The sequence below is a fragment of the Microdochium trichocladiopsis genome, assembly GCF_020744255.1.
Source record: "Microdochium trichocladiopsis strain MPI-CAGE-CH-0230 chromosome Unknown B0I36scaffold_5, whole genome shotgun sequence".
NCBI classification, from domain to species: Eukaryota; Fungi; Ascomycota; class Sordariomycetes; order Xylariales; family Microdochiaceae; genus Microdochium; species Microdochium trichocladiopsis.
The window spans coordinates 3100270-3120238 of NW_025763548.1; the positions used below are offsets into that span (position 1 = coordinate 3100270).

The 19969-nt window shown below is 57.2% G+C and overlaps 8 protein-coding genes across 8 annotated transcripts; 3 read left to right on the top strand and 5 right to left on the bottom strand.

Annotated features, from left to right (window-relative positions):
• Positions 1 to 41: 41 nt before the first annotated feature.
• Positions 42 to 1691, bottom strand: B0I36DRAFT_324125 (methyltransferase-like protein). Its single transcript, XM_046154062.1, has 2 exons — positions 1318 to 1691; positions 42 to 1239 (listed from the first exon to the last, which is right to left on the bottom strand). Exons 1-2 carry the CDS (start codon positions 1329 to 1331, stop codon positions 321 to 323), a joined length of 933 nt encoding a protein of 310 aa, XP_046013230.1. The 5' UTR covers positions 1332 to 1691; the 3' UTR covers positions 42 to 320.
• A 163-nt stretch (positions 1692 to 1854) lies between these two features.
• Positions 1855 to 2672, top strand: B0I36DRAFT_243167 (CoA binding domain-containing protein; the record flags this gene model as incomplete). The annotated part of the gene is made up of 2 exons (XM_046149967.1): positions 1855 to 1948; positions 2266 to 2672. 2 exons carry the CDS (start codon positions 1855 to 1857, stop codon positions 2670 to 2672), a joined length of 501 nt encoding a protein of 166 aa, XP_046013231.1.
• A 405-nt stretch (positions 2673 to 3077) lies between these two features.
• Positions 3078 to 4527, bottom strand: B0I36DRAFT_242449 (DHH family protein; the record flags this gene model as incomplete). Its single annotated transcript, XM_046149912.1, has 2 exons — positions 3078 to 4272; positions 4358 to 4527. 2 exons carry the CDS (start codon positions 4525 to 4527, stop codon positions 3078 to 3080), a joined length of 1365 nt encoding a protein of 454 aa, XP_046013232.1.
• Positions 4528 to 5532: 1005 nt separating this feature from the next.
• On the bottom strand, positions 5533 to 6524 carry B0I36DRAFT_349613 (uncharacterized protein; the record flags this gene model as incomplete). Its single annotated transcript, XM_046156814.1, has 3 exons — positions 5533 to 5583; positions 5788 to 5845; positions 5998 to 6524. The coding sequence occupies 3 exons, from the start codon at positions 6522 to 6524 to the stop codon at positions 5533 to 5535; spliced, it is 636 nt and encodes a 211-aa protein (XP_046013233.1).
• Positions 6525 to 9782: 3258 nt separating this feature from the next.
• B0I36DRAFT_324131 (fungal Magkatg2) lies at positions 9783 to 12396 on the top strand. Its single transcript, XM_046154063.1, has one exon. The coding sequence runs from the start codon at positions 9885 to 9887 to the stop codon at positions 12267 to 12269; it is 2385 nt and encodes a 794-aa protein (XP_046013234.1). The 5' UTR covers positions 9783 to 9884; the 3' UTR covers positions 12270 to 12396.
• A 1274-nt stretch (positions 12397 to 13670) lies between these two features.
• On the top strand, positions 13671 to 15825 carry B0I36DRAFT_374416 (uncharacterized protein; the record flags this gene model as incomplete). The annotated part of the gene is made up of 5 exons (XM_046160272.1): positions 13671 to 14283; positions 14348 to 14929; positions 15000 to 15037; positions 15100 to 15235; positions 15365 to 15825. 5 exons carry the CDS (start codon positions 13671 to 13673, stop codon positions 15823 to 15825), a joined length of 1830 nt encoding a protein of 609 aa, XP_046013235.1.
• A 180-nt stretch (positions 15826 to 16005) lies between these two features.
• On the bottom strand, positions 16006 to 17162 carry B0I36DRAFT_349616 (uncharacterized protein; the record flags this gene model as incomplete). Its single annotated transcript, XM_046156815.1, has 2 exons — positions 16006 to 16400; positions 16526 to 17162. The coding sequence occupies 2 exons, from the start codon at positions 17160 to 17162 to the stop codon at positions 16006 to 16008; spliced, it is 1032 nt and encodes a 343-aa protein (XP_046013236.1).
• Positions 17163 to 18382: 1220 nt separating this feature from the next.
• On the bottom strand, positions 18383 to 19432 carry B0I36DRAFT_363232 (uncharacterized protein; the record flags this gene model as incomplete). The annotated part of the gene is made up of 2 exons (XM_046158775.1): positions 18383 to 19065; positions 19144 to 19432. The coding sequence occupies 2 exons, from the start codon at positions 19430 to 19432 to the stop codon at positions 18383 to 18385; spliced, it is 972 nt and encodes a 323-aa protein (XP_046013237.1).
• Between the last annotated feature and the right edge of the window lie 537 nt (positions 19433 to 19969).

Genomic DNA, 19969 nt, shown 5'->3' on the forward strand with positions numbered 1-19969 from the left:
CCCTGCCTAGCGGCTGTTTCTGCCGCTCCTCGGTGGGCGTGGTGGGGCGCCTGCCCATTGACACGGCAACCACGCCGCCTCATGCACAAATGCTGCACTAGACCTGGAAGTCTGCATGTAAACACGCTTACATAACTGTGGCTCTTCTAACCCCACGACAACCAGAACTGCACCACCGCACAACAAACACATCGAGAGTGCACAGATGCGACTGGACCACAGCACCAAACAAAGACTCGGCAATGACCAAGGATCCAAGTGACGATTTGCAGAACCATTCCCAGATTCCCAGATGACAACATCTTTCAGCTCGTACACAGTCACCTCCTCCGCGCCATGATGATATACGTGCCCCAATCACTCTCCACCTCGGCCTCCCTCCACCGGTCGCCCATGGCCTTCCACTCGGGCACCGAAGCCACCATCTCGTCCCACATGACGTCGATGATGTCTCCCTCCCCGCCGTCCTTGCGCGCCTTGCGGTCCGCGTACGCCTCCGCCCAGCCCGTGAAGCAGCTGAATGTCCTCGTGTAGCCCTCGACCTCGCCCAGCTTCATCGTCTTCCTCTGCCACGCCGCCTCGTCCGGGTCCCCTTCTGCGCCGGGCTCGTGCTCCAGCCTCGTCACCGCCTCCCAGTCCTCCGGCGGCGGCTTGACGCTGCGCAGCAGGTCCCGCAGGATGTTGCGCCCGGGCTGCTCCCAGAACCGGCCCATCCCCTCGACGCTCCAGCCGCCCTGGACGTTGGCGACCTCGCCAAAGTCGTAAATGTACCGCTCCATGATCCGGGTCGCCTGCTCCTTGCCCACCAGGACGTTGTCCTTGTAACCCCACAGCGCGACGGTGCCTCCCCTGCCGACCACGCGGGCCAGGTTGGGCCACACGCGGGCATAGTCGAACCAGTGTGCCGCCTGGCCGGCAACGGCCATGTCGACGCTGCCGTCCTCGCCGACGAGGCTGAGGTCCTCTGCCGACCCCTGGGCGAAGGTGATGTTGCTGTTCTCTTGCGCGGTCGTGCTCTGCGCCTGCTTGACCATGCCGGCGGACGGGTCGGTGGCGAGGACGGCGGCAAAGTGCGCGCTCATGGCGCGCGAGATGAGGCCGTGCCCGCAGCCGAGGTCGAGCATCTTGTTCCAGCGCGGCGCAGGGCCGGCCTTGTGGTAGCCGAGGACCGTGTTGTACAGGGAGGCCGGGTAGCTGGGCCGGAAGGCGGCATAGTTCTTGGCCGAGAAGGCCGTCTTGCTGCGGATGCGTGTTAGTGACGCTGGCTTGGTGGGTAGCGAAGCCCTGGGGCTGCCGAGGGAATTGCAGAGTACTCACGCAAAAGTCGTCATCTTGTGCCGTGTTGCTGCTGTTTGCTGCTCTGCTGGATTGCGGGCCCCAGCTGCAGCTCTACGCCGCCTTGGACGATGATGCCAAGAGGGCGTCTCGGGTCGATATAAGTAGCTCCTGGCCGGCAATGTCACGGGCACGTGTGGACACTCGGTATAGATGGCCGATGGCGGGTGAGGATGCCGTGCGACACGGAGACCGAGGAGGCAGGTCGGCGGTATCGGTGGGGAACGCCCGCCTGTCCGGCTGTGCGAGTGGTGGAACCGGGCCGGGCGGCTGCTCCGTGATTGGCGGACCCCGCACTGCGACAGGGCTCTTTAGGCCATCTGGGCGGCCCCCAAGTGGGCTGCGACTCGCCCGCTCCAACAAACCCTCGCTCACAGTTCATCATTACCAAGCATTCAAGTCGACGCAAGCCCGTGGCACAGGAACAAGACCCGACACAAAGACAGACATACAGACAAACAAACAAGCAGGCAAAGCAGTCAAATCGAACAAGGCCATCTTCTAGCCCAGATGCTCAGAATGACGACCGAGGCCACCGTCCGCAGTTTCTTCTCGTCCCCGCAGTTCGCCGTGGTCGGCGCCAGCTCCAACCCCGCCAAGTTTGGGCACAAGGGTGAGTCGTGTGTCCCTTTTTTTCAATCAAGCTTAGTTGGAGTCAAGTCGGTGCTCCTGCCCACGGCTGGTTGGCGGTTCGCACTAGCGTCCCTTGATATCCTGGTGAGCTGAACACGGCTTGCCTCGTTCTGGGTTTCCCTTGTCGAGCGTCTGCCGTCAGCCAACATGAACTGATCTCGTTCATGTCGCGGTCACGGCCGCTATCTACCGACAGCACCACCTATCTTTTCTCTATGTAGCTTCAAATCGCCCACGTAGAACTGGACTCCCGAAGCTGACACAGAAACCCTTTGCCTCTCCACTTCAAACACACAGTTCTCGCATGGTACACATACCACGACCTCCCCGTCACCCCCGTCAACCCGTCGACCCCCACAATCTCCGCGGCCGGGACCACCCACACCACCGTCCCGTCCCTCTCGGCGCTCAAGGATCCCAAATCCACCTCCGTGTCCATCATCACCCCGCCGCCAGTGACCCTCGAGGTCCTCAAGGAGGCGCAGAAGCTGGGCGTCCCGGCCGTCTGGCTGCAGCCGGGGACGTGGGATGACGCCGTGCTGGCGTTTGCCCGTGGGAAAGAGGGCGCGGGCGGTGGCGGAGAAGAGGGAGTGAGATATCAGGGCCAGGTTGTTGCTGGTGACGATGCTGGTAGTAGGGGACATGGGGGCTGGTGCGTGCTTGTTGATGGCGAGGCTGGGCTCAAGGCTGTGGGGAAGCTGTGAGCCCGGGTTGAGAGGGCTATGAGGAGCGAGTTGGCCACGGTCATGTGAGATGGTGGATCGTCTGAAGGTAGCTGTTTTCTGTGAAGGTCTAGACTCAATCGCTTCTGATAAGTTCCGTTGCCAGTATAGTAGTGACAACTTTGGGTATGCACGAGAGTTCCTGTAGTCCTTCTGGGACAGGCAAACTCCTCTACCGGGGGAAGTCTGTACACCGTATTTTTGTTTCATATGCCGTGATATATGAAGGAACCAGCTCACTTGAACCACACAACCCATTGCTCTGAGAAGTCAAGCGCGACACGTAAAATCCATGACCGCTGTTCAAGTCTTCCCTATGTACAATTCGCTAAATGATGCGGTGTCTACTAATATACAACAAGCCCAAGATGTAACCCAACGGATGTATCATACAGTTCCCTTCTTGCCAAAGTAGTTCATCAGCGTATTCGACTGCTTTGCAATCACTTTCCCACCCGCTTTCTTCGTCGGTGACCCGGCGTCAGCCGCCGCCGCCGCCGTGGACTTCTTACCAACCTCCATGATCGCCATGAGCTCTTCGAACTCCTCCTTCGGCACAATCCCGCCGCTCGCCTCCTTGTGGCCCCTCGCAAACGACTCCCCCAGCCGCTCCCGCAGCGTCGGGTCCGGACTCTGCTCGACGATCCCGCGCAGCGTGTCGATGATGTTGACTGGCGGTCCGCTCCGGGCCCTCGCGCTCCGCGGGATCCGGCACGAGAAGTTGACCATCCCCGGGAGATACCCTTCGTTGGCCACGAGGACGACCTCGAGCTTGTTACTCTGCAGGTGGCCCGCCCACCGCGTCGCGATCACCGGGTGCACCTGCGCGGCCGAGCTGATCCGGAACACGGCGATCTTGGCGTCGGCCGAGAACTGGGGCGCCGTGTGCGTGCACCGCTCGACCTCGGCGTTGACCTCGGCGCGGGCGGCCAGCAGGTCGCGGTTCTGGAGGATCTCGGAAGGGGTGGCGGCGCTCGTCAGCGCGGCCCACGCGCGGCCCACGCTAAAGGACGCGGTCCGCCGGGGAGCATTGATTAGCGAGACGACGTCGTTGAGCGCCTTTTTCGTGTACGTCTTGAACGTGAGCTTCATGTCCGGGAAGGGGGGCTCCCATTTCAGCGTGTTGCCCAGGTCTCCGTGCGTGCCCACCACGCACAGCCAGCTGCAGCGCTCGCCCACGGCCGGGTGAAGGGGCAGGCAGATGAGGTAGGTGAGCAGCGAGCTGGTCGCGACGGGGGGCGAGTGGCATGCCGTGACGTGCTCGGACCCGGCGGGGAAGTCGGCCTCGTCGTCGCCCGCCCAGTGGTGGTCGATGATGAGGGCCGTCCTGTGCGGCGTGTCGACCACGGGAGGAGCCCGGCGGGAGCCCTGGTCGAGCACGAAGATGTACTGCGGCTCGTGCTTGGCCATGGCTTCCCGCTCGGCCTGGTCGTGGATGCTGCCACCCTTTTGCAGCAGGTGTGCGCTGATGAGCTCCGGGGCGAGGCCCAGCAGGATCAGCGTCCTTTGCAGGATCGCGCCCGAGCTGAGCCCGTCGGCGTCCTTGTCTGGGACAATCAGGGTCTTTTTGCCGGCAGCGGCACTGCGAATGGGTCAGTTCGTATACTTACGTACGTTATGTAGATCCGCTCTGCTGGGGTCCGAAGGTGGTGCTTGGTTGGACTTACCATTCTCTGATAATCTCCCGGGCTCGATCAATCTGGGCTTGCGGCGCGGGCCAGATGTCGTTGCCCGCGGCATCCTTGATCGACGGCGTCAGGTGGTACTCGGGCACCTCCGGTCTTGGCTTCTTGGCCTTCTTCGAGCCCACAGGACCAGAAGTCGCGGCTCGCTTCATCTTGGCGGCATAAGAGGAAGCAGCCGAGGTCGATAGCAGCCTTTGTGGTGGTGGGTGGTTGGCCTTTGAAAACCCCGTGGCGATAGGACGACTGTGGGATCGTAATGGTAAGCGAGATTCCACGCACAGACTGGCCAGCCGGAGTCTCATTCGGGTCCAAGTTTCGGCATTGGTGAGCCAACACCTACCTGGTCTGGCTCTCACATGGGTTTGCGTGCAGGGTGGTCCTCCAACTGTTTGCTGAGATCGTCCTCAGACATTGGCATGATGCTTGCACGAGCGCGGGCGCTAAGGCAACGTGCACATGATGACGTCAGCAACTTAGCACCGTACAATGACCCAATCGTCACCCGAGCTGCAAGTCAACATCTCAAGGAGGCTCAGGCCTTGACGAGAATGCTTCAGCCATGATCAACAGCAACTGCCAGCTGCTCAAAAAATTAAACGGAGCCGAGAGATAGACCTCTTCTGCCACAGTGATCATGAGGAAACGGCCGTGATGGCTACTAGTCCTCCTCTGCCTTGAATACATGATCGCGCCACTCGCCTGTCAGAGCTAGGGCGTAGACCAAGGACGGCCATACAAGAGATACATGGGCGGGGAAAATTCATTAATATCCCTAACCCATTGAAAACGACCTCAAGAGACACCTGTGACACCGTTTGCAAAGGTTCCTTGTGGCTGCCTTCCACCAACGATAATTTCCCAAGCCTCTCTATGTGGCGCATCCTACACTTTCGCATTCTCTTCTCCGTAGGTCCCATGTTTATGTAATCTGTCGGGCTGTCCTACACCGATCCAGCACGGTGGCTCTTCCCTATCAGAAACACTGAAGAGGACACCAGAAGCTTCTCCGCATCTATTCAAGCATCCCATCGCGCCTCCACCTGAGTTTCCTCCTGGGATTGTTAGGAGGCTGATCACAGACACTGGCCGCCAGTCCCGAGATAAAACTGCCGCCGCAAACATTGCAGCCTAACAAAACGTCGGCAAAGCACGTCCTATCAACGACGTTGATGTTTTGGCAATTTGCATCTGTCTGGCACGGGTTGTTTCTATTGCAGCCGGCTGAAGTATAGTAGCAGTAGAGCTTGCCGTCTGCGCCGTCTTGGGCACGGCGCGCACAAACGCCGACTTGGTTGTCGTCGTTTATGTAGCAGAACTGGCCTGGCCGTGTACAGAGGCAGTTGCTGTTTCGCGCCAAATCTCACGTGCGTCAGCCTCACTGGGACATCTAGGGAGTGGATTTGGAGACTTACGGTGGCCGCTCTGCGTTTGTCGACGTGGCCGTCGCGGTCGCAGTCACCGTCCCTCCGTCTTGTGTGACAGTTGTTGTGACAGTAGCAGTGGTACCTGGCGCGGTGGATGTTGTGGTGACCTGGCATCAAGTCCGTCAGCTGCATAGATCGCCAGGACGGTGGTGCACGGCGAAAAGTCCACTTTGCTCAGTGGCTAAGACAAAGACTCACAACGAAAGTAGCAGGGCCCCCATAGAGGCAGGAGCATACTGTCGTGACAAAACTGGCCGCAGCCGCCGACAGAGTAGAGAGTAGCCTGGCTGAAGCATAAGTAACTGTGCATCACCACAAGGAAGTGGCTGGAAGGGCACGCACGCGTCTCTTCCTCGTGGCAGTAATGTGGCCTCGGGTTTCGGGTTCACCGGTGTAGTTGTGGCTTCACGCTTGTCTTTGATAGCATATGGATTGATGGAGGAGTAGGTAGTTGTCGTTATCGTCACGGTGGATGTCACGGTGCTGGTGGACAACGCAGTAGCTGTCACCGTGCCCGTGGAGGTCGGACCAGTCCTAGAAGCTGTCGCAGTGATGGTCTTGGTGCCAGGTTTGTACTTGGCATTGCAAAAAGCCTTGACCTGGGGGTCCGGTTTCAGGGGCATGAACAAGGCATACAACCCGCCGGAGCAGGCATTGTTCGTGGTGGCGGCTGAAGATGTTTGGGTGAGAAGACCCACCAGAAGGCTGAAATATGCCGGATGCATATTGACGTGTTTGCTGGGCAGAGCTATGATCTAGGCCCGTGGGTAAAGTAGAGTATGCCTTGTTCCGATTGAGACCACACACCCTGGCGATTTGTCTGCTTATATAGCCTGACCAGACTCTCTCCACTCAAATGTGATACCACGACATGCTGAGTGCTTTTTCCGTGCCGGGCGGCCTCTGCGAGCGAGAAGTGCTGTGGATGGTCAAGAGCTGAATTGCATCCACCAGCAAGCTGAAGGCGCTTGCAGCACAAGATCATGGTCCAGGCCCTCTCACAGATGCATGGCGCAGTACTAGATGTGTCCATAGCCGTCTCGAAGCATCTTCTCAGTCCACCATGGGGCTCGGGCTCTCAGCTGGCCTATGCATCTCAAGTCGCTCCCACCCGAGCACAGGTTCGCCGCGAGCAAGCACGCGGGTTCTGTCCGAAGCGCATCTTCGGTTGCATAAGCGCTGGAGCCATTTCTCTGGGCGCAGTCCAGAGTAGTGGCTCGTGCTCGAGGCTGCCTGGAGAGTCTGGCGAACGGGTGTCCCAGTGCCGCTGGGGATAGACCTGGGCTGCCCATAGCCAATGCTGGCTCGAAGTATATCTGTGAGCTAACGTAGTTCTAGTGGGAATCTGGCCTTCTCTTTCACAAATCTCGAGCGCTGGCTAGGCTAGATATAGTAGCCACCCACGGTTACAGATGAGGAGAATAAGTCTAAAGTTTAAATATTTCACCGAAGACCCTACCCACAAATCGGTTTGGAGAATGTTCTCCAAGCCGAGGCTCCTTCGGGTTGATTAGGATAAACTATATTTCCGAAGCGCTACTCGTTAGCATGCGAACTGCAGGGAGGGAGGCGCGCAGCCACAGTAAACGAGTGTCGCTGCGTTGGCCGTTTGCCCAATACCTTCGCAAGGCTGTATTAAAAGAAAAAGTCATGTTTTCTTTGGAAGAGATTACGCGCACGTTCAAAGTTTGCTATTCTGGGTACGGTGCTCATTGGCACGGGCTCGGCAACGGTGACAAAGTGCTCAGCCTTGAGTTCGGTCGTTCAGCACTTGCCTTCATTCTAGTCTTGGGCCTTGTCCTCAGTCAAGCATTCCTTGAATACAAGATTTGGTCTGCCTTTGTTCTGAGAGTGTGATCGCCGTTTCGAGGGCATTCCGGATCCGTTGTTGGGCGTTCAAGGTCGCCATCTACGCGGCGCCATCTGCAGACAGAGCGCGACAAGCACATTGCGCTGGTCCTCCCACCTCAGGAGTTTGTTGCGATCGGACATCAGAGGGAATCCCGGTCGTTTTGTCCATGCTTAGTTGTTCAGAGTACTTTCCAAGTTCGTGGAGTGCCATCATAACGAACTGACGCACAAAGAATAGTCGGGAATGCCTCGGTAAGCGCATCAGGGACTGGGACCAGATAATTTGTACTTTGAGACGCCGAGACGTCTTTTGCGCCGAAGTAGGCGGCAGGGCTTCGGCAAAGAAGGGGACGATCAACGCGGTAAAGCAGCGACAACCTCTGTACCAGTGTACACTTTTCTGGCAAGCACTACAATACAGCAGAACTGTATCGGAACCCTTTAGGACATGAGCATAGCATTAACACTCTAGCCTATCGACCAATGTGGCTTCCATTATCTTGATTACGTAGGAAGCGTTTCACAGACTTCATCTCCTGGATGCTTGCTTTAAGATGAGCGACCTCTGTGTCAGTTCGTGCAAGGTCCTTCGTAAGATACCTGAGAGCTTGATGATCTTCGCCAATCAAGACGGGATGCACTTCTTCAATCCTTAGAGAATACCTGTGAGGTAGGTATCAATCAGGTCACCGCGTACCCCTGCCAGGCCGGACCCGGAAGCGCCAAGGCTGGATCCAGGCGAAGTAGCGAGCTAGGTGTGCTTATGCGTATTGCGAACAAAGGGTCACATTGATGGAATGCTCCGATGAGAGATATTGCGTGATCCTAAGGGGGCGGGGGCGCGATGGCAGCTTCCTGTTTGTGTGAAGAAACTAATATAATGAAACGTAGCGCCTTCACAGAAAAACAGGAGGATGTGCTAACGGCGTCGCAAAGTTCGGTAAGTACACGGCATTGTTTTCCGCGGCTTCAATAAAGTGGGTCAATGTACAGTGTAGTCATGATTAACCTTGCTCTACTCTGCTTATTAGGAGGCAATTCGGCAGGTGTGTCGGTTTGTGAGGCTGGCGAAGGTTCTCATTTGCCATTCGGCAGTTGGACCCCGGATACGCCGGCGCGTGGATATGCTTAATATGGCTTAGTCAAACCTAGTGCCGTGGCATTACCAAGGGCGAAGACACTTTCCGGGGCATATCCCTGTCTTTACGCGAACGTTAAGCTACAGACACGCCAACCACCAACACTCAATTATTCATCGAGTTGTAGTCATCTCCTCTCCTGCCCTTACGGGTGAACCCGACAAGCAGACAGAATTGGGTTCATGCAGAGTGTCTTCCCCCAGGCTTACTGATCCCAGAGCGGACGTCATCCCATTCAATGTCCAAGTTGAGTAAATGAGAACCCCATCTCCACTGTGGCTCATTGATCTTCCAACACATCCCATTCGGTACATGATTCCTATTGGGTAGGGACCCACCGAAGAAAATCGTAAAGTTCCATGCATCTGTGCACTCTCCCACCGAAAGAACCTCCGACTTGTCATGAAGGATTGAAGGAATCGCTAGGTAGGCTATTCCAATCAGGTGGTGCGGTCCTTGACATGGGAGGAAACTTGCATCGCAGAGTCCTCGTTACTCTCCACTCGGCCAACACCGGCTAGCTTGGCAGAGCCATCTCGTCAGCCGCTTGAGGAGGATGTTGGAGACGGCCCGTGCGGCGGGGATCTACTACGTGCTTATCACTCCTAATTATATGTCATCGTTCATAGGGCTAGTCTGTACGTCTGCAGGCCAAGCTGTGTGCATACGCGTAAGCGCCCGTGATGAAAACAGACGTCCTCGCTGAGGCACATGTTTTCCAATGTGATGGAGCCAGGGCCCTTGCATCTGTGCTTAAGATTATCAGTCGATCTTTTCTTGGACCGGAATGTGCCGCTTGTTATGGATCCAAAATTAACCTTGGCAAGCTCGGCCAGAGGCGCCCCTGCATATGTCTTCCGAGAAACTGACCTATCATAGTTGTTGCCACAATAGGACAATGACTACCACGGCAGAATCCTGCAAGAATGGGCCCATCTAGCCTTCACCTTGTTCGCCCGATGGCAGTATATGAGGAACCAGTTCCACTCCTCACAATGGCTCTGGTTGTCCCGTCCCGTCCTCTTCAGCTGCAGGTCTTACCAGATCACCACGTGGCCCTCTGTCTCTGTCTCTTCTCCCTATTCCATCTCCACAATGCGCTTCACAGATCCGGGCATCAGCCATGTGCTGGCAGTGGCGGCAGTGTCTGCCCTGCTCCCAGCGACGATCTCTGCGCAAGGCTGCCCTTACGCCAACAAACAGCGGGCGAACGTCGCCGACCTGCCGTCAATCAAGCGGGCCGATGCGTCTTCCGACACCGCCTTTGGTCGCTGCCCTATTGTCAGCAATGAGGCTGGGGGTGGCACGCGCAGTAAAGATTGGTGGCCCTGCCAGCTGAAGCTCGACGTTCTCCGACAATTCCAGCCGTCTGTCAATCCTTATGGTGGCGACTTCGACTACCTCAAGGCTTTCCAGTCCCTGGACTACGCAGCACTCAAGAAGGACCTCGAGGAGCTCATGACGGAGTCGCAAGACTGGTGGCCCGCAGACTTTGGCCACTACGGCGGACTTTTCATCCGTATGGCCTGGCACAGCGCTGGCACGTACCGGTCCAGAGACGGCCGAGGTGGTGCCTCAATGGGCCAGCAGCGCTTCGCCCCTCTGAACAGCTGGCCCGACAATGGCAATCTGGACAAGGCACGGCGTCTGCTTTGGCCGATCAAGCAGAAGTATGGGTCCAAGATCTCCTGGGCGGACTTGATAATCATGACGGGCAACGTGGCACTTGAGACAATGGACTTCAAGACGCTGGGCTTCGCAGCCGGTCGCATCGATACTTGGCAGTCTGACGAAGCCATCTACTGGGGTGCGGAGACGACATTCGTTCCCGAGGGCAACGACAAGCGCTACAACGGCAGCACGGACATCTATGAGCGCGCAGACAAGCTGGAGAAGCCGTTGGCAGCAACCCACATGGGTCTCATCTACGTCAATCCAGAGGGCCCCGACGGCAGTTCGGACCCCAAGGCCTCGGCACTGGATATCCGCGAAACGTTTGGCAACATGGGAATGAATGACAGCGAGACAGTAGCCCTCATTGCGGGTGGCCACGCTTTCGGCAAGACCCACGGCGCTGTCGCGTCCAGCAACATCGGCCCTGCCCCTGAGGGCGCCTCTCTCGGAGAAATGGGCCTGGGCTGGCACAACAGTGTCGGCAGTGGCAACGCTGACCTGGCCACGACCAGTGGGCTCGAGGTCATTTGGACAAAGACGCCCACCAAGTGGAGTAACGACTTCCTGACTTCGCTGTTCAAGAACAACTGGACGCTGGTGACTAGCCCGGCCGGCGCCAAGCAATGGGAGGCGGTCAATGGCACCCTCGACTACCCGGATCCCTTTGACAAGACCAAGTTCCGTCACGCCACTATGCTGACGTCAGATCTGGCGCTGCTCCACGATGACATTTACCGACCCATTGCCCAGAACTTCCAAGAGAATCCAGAGCAGCTCGCCGAGGCCTTCCGCCAGGCCTGGTTCAAGCTGACCCACCGCGACTTGGGTAACAACATGAACTACCTGGGTCCTGATGCTCCAACTGAGACCTTCATCTGGCAAGACCCTCTCCCCGCGGCGCCCAAGGACACCATCAGCGAGGCCGATGTGGCCAAGCTCAAGGCCGCTATTCTTGGGGCACCCGATCTGGATGTTTCTAAGCTCGTCGCTACCGCCTGGGGCTCTGCATCCACCTACCGCCACTCTGACCGCCGTGGTGGTGCCAACGGCGCTCGCATCGCCCTCGAACCTCAGGTCAACTGGGCCTCCAACAACCCCAAGCAGCTCGCCCAGGTGCTCTCCTCCCTCAAGAAGATCCAGGCCGACTGTGGTGTCAACGTCTCGCTGGCTGACCTGATCGTGCTGGGAGGCGCCGCGGCCATCGAAAAGTCTATCACGGATGCCGACCTTGGCTTCGCCATCTCGGTCCCATTCCACCCGGGTCGTGTCGATGCCTCGCAGGACTCGACCGACGTTTCCACGTTTGCCTTCCTAGAACCGCAAGTTGACGGCTTCCGCAACTACGGCCACGGCACTGCTCGCGCGCGCACGGAAGAGTTCTTGGTCGACATGGCCAACCAACTGACGCTCACCCCGCCAGAGCTCACCGTCCTCGTGGGAGGTATGCGCGCTCTGGGCGCCACTTTTGACGGCTCCACGACAGGCGTGCTCACCGCCACACCAGGCAAGCTGACCAACGACTATTTTGTCAACATCTTGGACATGTCCACGGCCTGGCAGAGCGAGGGTGGCGACAGTGCGCAAGAGAAGTGGATCGGCGTGGACCGCAAGAGCAACGCCACCAAGTGGACCGCCACCCGCTCCGATCTTGTCTTTGGGTCTCACGCCGAGTTGCGGGCCATCTGCGAGGTGTACGCTTCGAGCGATGCCAAGGAGAAGTTCGCGCGGGACTTTGTGGCTGCTTGGGCCAAGGTCATGGATCTGGACAGGGCGGACCTGCGCAAGGCCGCTGCTAGCAAGAAATAAATGGCCAGGACTGGAGGAGCGGGAGACGCGAGAAGTCAAGATTTCCAATATGTAGCTTTGCCCACGCTCGTACATATGTCCCGTAACATAATTTTAGAATGACCACCATGTTGTGGAGATCCTCCCACCGGGTTTGTGACACTTGTCAGTACGTGCATGTTTCTGATTTGGCGTCCCTGAGGAGTATGCCTGGCTTATAATTAGGGTTTGCGCACTCGATTGTACAAGGTTAGAGGCAAATAGTCGCAGGCCGGTAAAGGACATCCAATAGAGAGGGTCGACTCTTGCTGTTGATACGACTGTAGTAGCGAGTGAACTGCTCTATCTAGTATGTATAGACCTTCGTCAATCCCGACCGCGGTCACGATCACTGAAGGCGCAAGACGGAATACGCCAAGCTCAGGGTTGTTCAGGTACGCTTGATCACGGAGTGGGTACAGCTTGAACAAATGCTGACGCGATTGGCTGCGGATGATATTTAGTTCGGTTGGGACTAGCCATCCATTATGTAGGCAGTCCCATAATCCCGCGAATACTTGACATCTCTAGGCACACTCTGACACGGCTCGGAAACAGAGCTTCCACAAGAAGATCAGACGATCAGAATTCTTTGATATTGTTCCTCCTGTGAGCATTCGGCTGGCCGCAGAGTGGCTGATCCACGAGTCACGTCCCTGCAAAAGTATATGAGCCTGGGTGAGTGGGTCATGCATGGATTGGAGCTCCTCAAAGCCAGGACCATGATTAACCATTGTCCAGAGTCACATTCGGGTCCCTGTTAACCCCTTTACCCTCGGGCTGGTCCACTCGAGATGTTGCTCAGAGTCACCCGCCCGTCGATCCCCCGGAGTAATGGACTCGGCTAAAGACCAAGACTACGGGGAATCCCTGTCCGCACATCATCTATATCCGCCCAATGTTACTGACGGCAGCCCACGACGACGGGCCGCGATTGGAGCGCTTCGGCTGTGGCCTCCGGCCTCCACCTTCCGCAGACCGCATGCTGCCAAGCTTGCGAAGCGGCACAGGCTCACACGCAGATCCTGCCGCCCTTTGGGGAAAGTTGAAAATTGCGACCTTGGGCATCCGCCTCCATACGCCGGCAGTTCAGTCTCGTGTTGCTTGCATACAGAACGTGCTCGTCAATGCCGGATGCAACGCTACATTGCTCGAAGCCTAGACAGTGAACCTTCTATATTCGTCCAAGGCATACCCCTCCGCAAGTAAGTCCACGAATCGTTTCCTCGTGGTTTCGGGTATAAAAGACTTGCCTGCGGCGGCACAAGTTCGTGCGATGTCGACAACGCATCGGACAAGACCACCATATTCTTTCGCATCCTCAGAATGGCGGGACTAACAAAGTTGCTCGGTCTAGCCCTGATGGCTGCCTCAGGGCTCGTCATGCCTCTGGCAGACGCTCAGGCTGTTCCGCCCGTCCGCTCCGAGATTGGTGTGACTGCCTATCTCTTTGACCTCAGCCAGGTTACTCTGACCGACAGCAGTCGTTGGCTCGGCAACCAGGGCCGCACCCTCTCCTACCTCAAGAACGTCGATGTGGAGCGCCTCCTCTACAACTTCCGTGCCAACCACAAGCTCAGCACCAACAGCGCAGCTACCAACGGCGGCTGGGATGCCCCAAATTTCCCGTTCCGCTCGCACATGCAGGGGCACTTCCTGACGGCATGGGCTCAGTGCTGGGCCACGCTTCAGGACACGACCTGCCGTGATCGTGCGAACTACTTCGTGGCAGAGCTCGCCAAGTGTCAAGGCAACAATGCCGCCGCGGGGTTTTCTGCAGGCTACCTGTCTGGATTTCCTGAATCTGAGATCACCGCCGTCGAGGATCGGACCCTGACCAGTGGCAACGTCCCTTACTATGCCCTCCACAAAACCCTGGCAGGACTCTTGGATGTGTGGCGGCACACAGGAGATGCGAAGTCCAAGACTGTGTTGCTCAACATGGCGAACTGGGTGGATGTCCGCACAAGCAAGCTGTCGTACGCAAAGATGCAGGGTCAGTCCTTCAAGTCCTCACTCAGGCCCTTGGCTCCTGCACGTCATACTGACCCGCCGCACAGCAATGATGGGCACCGAATTCGGAGGGATGAACGATGTCCTCGCTGAGATCTACTACTGGACTGGTGATTCCCGCTACCTGGCAGCCGCCCAGCGCTTCGACCACGCTGCTGTATTTGACCCGTTGGCCCTGAAGCAGGACAAACTCAACGGCCTGCACGCCAACACCCAGGTGCCAAAATGGATTGGTGCGGCCCGCGAGTATAAGCAGACCGGCAACACGAAGTATCTCGACATTGCGCGCAATGCGTGGAACTTCACCGTCGGCGCCCACACGTACGCTATTGGAGGCAACAGCCAGGCCGAGCACTTCCGCCCCCCGAATGCCATCGCGGGGTACCTGAACCAAGACACGTGCGAGGCGTGCAACTCGTACAACATGCTCAAGCTCACACGGGAGCTGTGGACCATTGATCCTGCCGCGTCCTACTTCGACTACCATGAGCGTGCTGCGCTTAACCACCTGCTCGGCCAGCAGGATCCGTCCTCGGCGCATGGCCATGTCACGTACTTTACGCCCTTGAACCCTGGTGGCCGTCGTGGTGTTGGCCCCGCCTGGGGAGGCGGCACCTGGTCTACTGACTGTGAGTTGATGTATTCTGGTATGCGACCAACGTCTTGACGAGCCCCGTACTGAGATCTGTGTTTTTCTAGACAATTCTTTCTGGTGCTGCCAAGGCACTGGCATCGAGGTTAGTAACCCAGTCCCAGTTCAAGAAGGTGTTCCTCAAGTAGCTAACATGCGTTCACCTAGACAAACACAAAGTACATGGACTCGATCTATGGCTACGATGCCTCGTCCCTCTACGTCAACCTCTTCATCCCCTCGAAGCTGAACTGGAAGCAACGCAACGTGATGGTCTCTCAAACCACTACTTATCCTCAAAGCGGTGCGTGACTTCCCTTGTCTTGTTGTTGGCGACCCCGACACACATATGGTGTCTGTTCTCATAGACGAGGAAAAGCCTCAAAGCCATCATCGTATGCCTCAGCGCTGACATTTCGTTTTCCGCCCTTAGACACCACTACCCTCACAATCACCGGCTCGGCCCAGTTCCAGCTCAAAGTCCGCATCCCGGGCTGGACCAAGAGCCCCAAAATCGCCATCAATGGCCAGGCCGTTTCCGTCTCGCTCACCCCAGGCACGTACGCCACCATCCCCAGCCGTGCCTGGAAGACCGGCGACACGGTGACCATCACCCTGCCCATGAAGCTGCGCCTCATCCCGGCCAACGACAACCCGTCCCTCGCTGCGGTGGCGTACGGGCCCGTCGTGCTGTCCGGCAACTACGGCAACACCGCGCTGTCGGCGGCCCCGACGCTCCCGCTGGGCAGCGTGGCTCCCAAGAGTGGTGCGGGGGCTCTGGCGTTCACTGGCACCACGTCGGATGGGAAGAAGGTGGACCTTGGACCGTTCTTTGATGCGCAGGGGTTCAATTATGTCGTGTATTGGAATGTCCAGGGGACGCTGCCGGCGTGAAATTGGTTGAGGATGGCATGGAGATGTGCGCAATGACAGCCACATGTACAGGTATCTTCAATTATATTCTCGACGTGCCGAGCTACTAGCAACAGTAAACATGGTCTTTCATCCCCCAAATCAATCAGGTAGTCCCACCAAATTCTCATGAAACTGTCTGCGACCACGTGCTCAAACACTTCATAACAGTGATATCAAGATGGCAAAACCCGTCACCGCGAGCATTCCTGCCACGTCTCGGCCAGTTCGCGTGCTCCCAGACGGTTCGGCCGGTATAGAAGGCAGTGACTTGCCCGGGGCCGCAGTATCGGCCTTTACACACCCGATCGTGACATGGTCATCGTTCAGCCTTTGCCCCACATACTCCGTGGAGTTGCTGTAACCCCAAATAACGATATAGGGGACCGTCTTTGTGCCGATGTAGTCATACGGCGTTAGCTCCGTCCTGGAACTACTCGGACCACTGGAAGGGGTGCCACCACCGTTGCCACTGGAAGAACCGGTTGAGCTATTAGGATAGAAGTGGTTGTGAACGAAAATGGTTGACTTGTTGAAGTCGTTGTTCATGGCGACGCCTGGTTCAGAGAGAAAGGCGCAGAATAAAAGAAGTTAGCAAAAGAAAGACATCCCGAAAAAGTAATCAGAGCTACCAAACAACTGTCGATTTGGCTTGCGCGACGAAGAAAATGTCTAGCCTTACTTTGGTCCTCATAAGCTCCATGCGTGACATGCATCTGCGTCCTGCAAATGTGACAGCAGCTGCCACTCGTCGGCATGATGTCATCCACCAGGGCGTTCCCTGCCAGCACCTGTGGGTTCGAGAGGATGTTCTCGCGCAGCTCCGAGACGCACTGCTCGCTCATCACGCTTAGGGGGCAGGACCCTTTCCAGTCGTCATTGGCGTTAGGCACGACCACGCGGAAGGCCGGGGGGAAAGTGATGACCGTCACCTGCCACGTGTCCGCGATGTCGTCGGGGACGGTCCAGTTCCCGGTCTCCAGGTCCATGACGGATCCGGGCTGGTTTGGAGGTGGTGGGCGGATCTGTGCGGAAATCTGTGTGTACGAGACTGGTGTGTCGTCGTTGGGCATGTACTCCTTCACGCGCGTCTCGAGCTCCCATAATGTCGTGCGCGGGCCGCCGTCCGCGAGCCCCGGGTATGGCGTGGAGAGGCGAAATCCTGGTATGGTAACAATGCCGTACGCATCAGGGTTGGCGTTGAAGTCGGTATAGTTGTAGGTGCTGCTGACGTTCTGCCATTCCGGCTCCTGTGCCCGTAGACCTGGTGTTAGCGCTGCCACGGTAAGGAGAATGTGCTGCGCTACACTCCGATGCATTATGATGCTACGTTTTCGATAGGCAGAATGCGAACTTGCGCAAGGTAAGTGTGCCTGTAGAACTGGCGGCTCTAGAAATCTCTAGGAATGGGGAGAAATGAGCACAAAAGCCTACTTGCCTGGTAGACGTGTAGTTTCAATACAACTACAACCTGGTCGCTGCATATAAATGGAAAAGTCTCCTATTCGTGCCCAACGCTGTCAACATCTGATTATAATGTGATTCACAAGGTGATGAACCTCCAAATTCGCTTGCCTTCAATGCTACGTGTAGTCGGCTGGAAGGTTGCATCCACACAAACTAGTGTACCTTGTCACGGCCCGAATGACGTTCAGCGGTCCCCCACGGCCCGTGATTGGCTTGGCCCAGCAACATCCCGTGCTCTTTGTAGCCAAGCCAACCGTATGATGTCAGTAAACGAGCAATGCGACAACACGAGTTGCTTGGCATATCAATACTTCCCGTTCTCTTTCTCTGTGTGGTGGAATCGGCTCCACTCCAGGGCAAATCAGAAGAGGCTGTAGCACGCTGACGTCAATCGCTTCGGACCATATCACTGAATAATACTCAATCACGCTCGGCGCATCTCGGCAACATCTATGGCACAGTCGCGGGCGGAACGGAGCCCTGAGTCTGACGTTGTCCACGAATGAAACGAAGAAGGACGAAGGCTTGTCCTGTTCCTGTGGCTTCATGATGATAGCCCGAAGTTGATACCATGTATGCCGAATTCGAAGCCACCTCGGGTCAGCTAGGCCAGCTCGATTGGCCCCGGCCCAGGAAGGCCATGCCGAGCCGTAGTATTCCTTGCCAATGTTTGACGGTCCAATTAGACTTCAGGACGGGGACGGAGCAGGATCACCTTCGTTCCACAGAGACAAAGTCACGTTGCTCGTTTATGCAGTAATTCGTAACTCCCGTATTGCAAAGGTTTGAAGGAAAAGAAATGCTCGCAGAGCTCTGACTTGAGGATATAGCGAGCTACTTATACAGTAGCTACTGATATAGTTGCGTGCGTACAAAAGAAGAATAATGAATGGTGTAAGATGCGCTCCGGAGGCGCCTTTTATGTGCTCTCAGGAAGCACCAATTGTTTGGCCAGATACTTCAATATGTGCCCTCATATGGTCCATTTGCGGCTCCACGGCGCACATATCCAGTGGACAGCGACAGGATGCCATATCATGGTCGTTGTGCGTCAACTCTGACAATCGGCACATCACTGCTCGGCCTGGCTGGCTGAGCCCGCCCTTGCCGCCGCCGCCGCCTCGGCCTGAAGCTGCCGACCAGCCTTCATGATGGCCCACATCTCATCCTCCTCGGTGCCTTGCATTCCTTGCTGTCCGTGAAGGATATGTAGTGTCTGTCGCGTGTGATCCGTAAAGCTCTGCTCCATTTCCAAGTACTTCCCGCGACGGGAGTACAAAACGTGGCCGTGCTTTGTGTCATCTGCCATGAGCAGTAACGCAGACTGGGCCACGACGTCCGGGCTCTGATACGGAACTCCAGCCTTTTCAAGCAGGAAGCTCGGCACCACGCCGGTCGCTGTCCAGGACGGCGCGATGCAGTTGATGCGCAGAGGCACGAGCTGACCGTCCGGTCCTGCGTCGTTCGCGAGGTGCGTGAGGAGCGACCTCATGATACCCAGGACACCGTGTTTCGCGACCGTGTAGTCACCCGCGGAGAAGGTCTGAAAGGAGGATGCCGATGCTGTAAGCACGATACTGCCAGGACCTGGGCGGCCGCTGTTGGCCACGGATTTGCGGCTCATATAGTACAGGGCCAGCTTGACAGTGTACACGACCCCAACGAGGTTGACCTGAAGACAGCTCAGATCTGGCTCAGCGAGAAGGCCGTTTGCATCCAAAACGTGTTCCAGGGCAGTCGCTCTACCTTGTATGCCTTTTTATGGTGGGGCAGTCAGTGGGATGTTCGTTGAAAACAAACACGACACCAGGGCTCGTCCATGATGGGACATACCAGCATTGGCAAAGACGTGGTCGACGACTCCGAAGGTGTTGATGGTGTGTTCAAAGGCTCCCCGCAGCTCCACCCACGAGGTCACGTCTGCCCTGACGAACTGGTAGAGAGTGGCATCTCTGCCCTTGGTGTCGCGTTCCTCGTTCTGGTCGACATTGACCACCTTTGCCCCGACGGAAAGGAGCAGCTGGACTGTGGCAAGGCCAATGCCAGAAGAGCCCCCCGTCACCAGGACAACCTTGTCTCTCAGAGAGTGGAATTGGGTCGGTGTGATAGTGACGACGCTCATTGCAGCTGTGGCCTTCGCATGGGCCTGCGGGTGGGATGCTGCTTTATGAGTGGGAGCGGCAGGTCGTGTCAAGGACCGTTTCTCGAGCGGCAGACGACGAGGATCGAATGCAGGGTATCAAGTGTACCAGTGGCGAGCAGCACTCGGAGGGCAGGATGTGCATGATTTGGCAATCCTATCTTGGAGGACTGCGCAGCCATGGACAAGAAGCCGACGAGCACGCAGTTCTCATGGAACCCTGGGAGGTGCCCAGGTGCCTGAGTCTGCCCGAGCCGAGGTGGCTGCTTTATGGGAAGCCCCGCCTGGTTGGAGACGGCCCCACTTCCCCACAGATGCCAGGGTGGCTGGTGATGCCTGGATTGGATGCCTGGTTCATGCCAGAATCAAGAGTAGGCCGACCCGCGTCGATCATCACCACCACCACCACTTCGCTGTCCGTGCCCGTACGCCGATGCCGCCGACACGGCATTCTCAATGTCCCGCTCCAGCCTGCCCTGCGTGTCGGCGGCCTGCGCCTCGCCCGCCATGCGCAGGTCC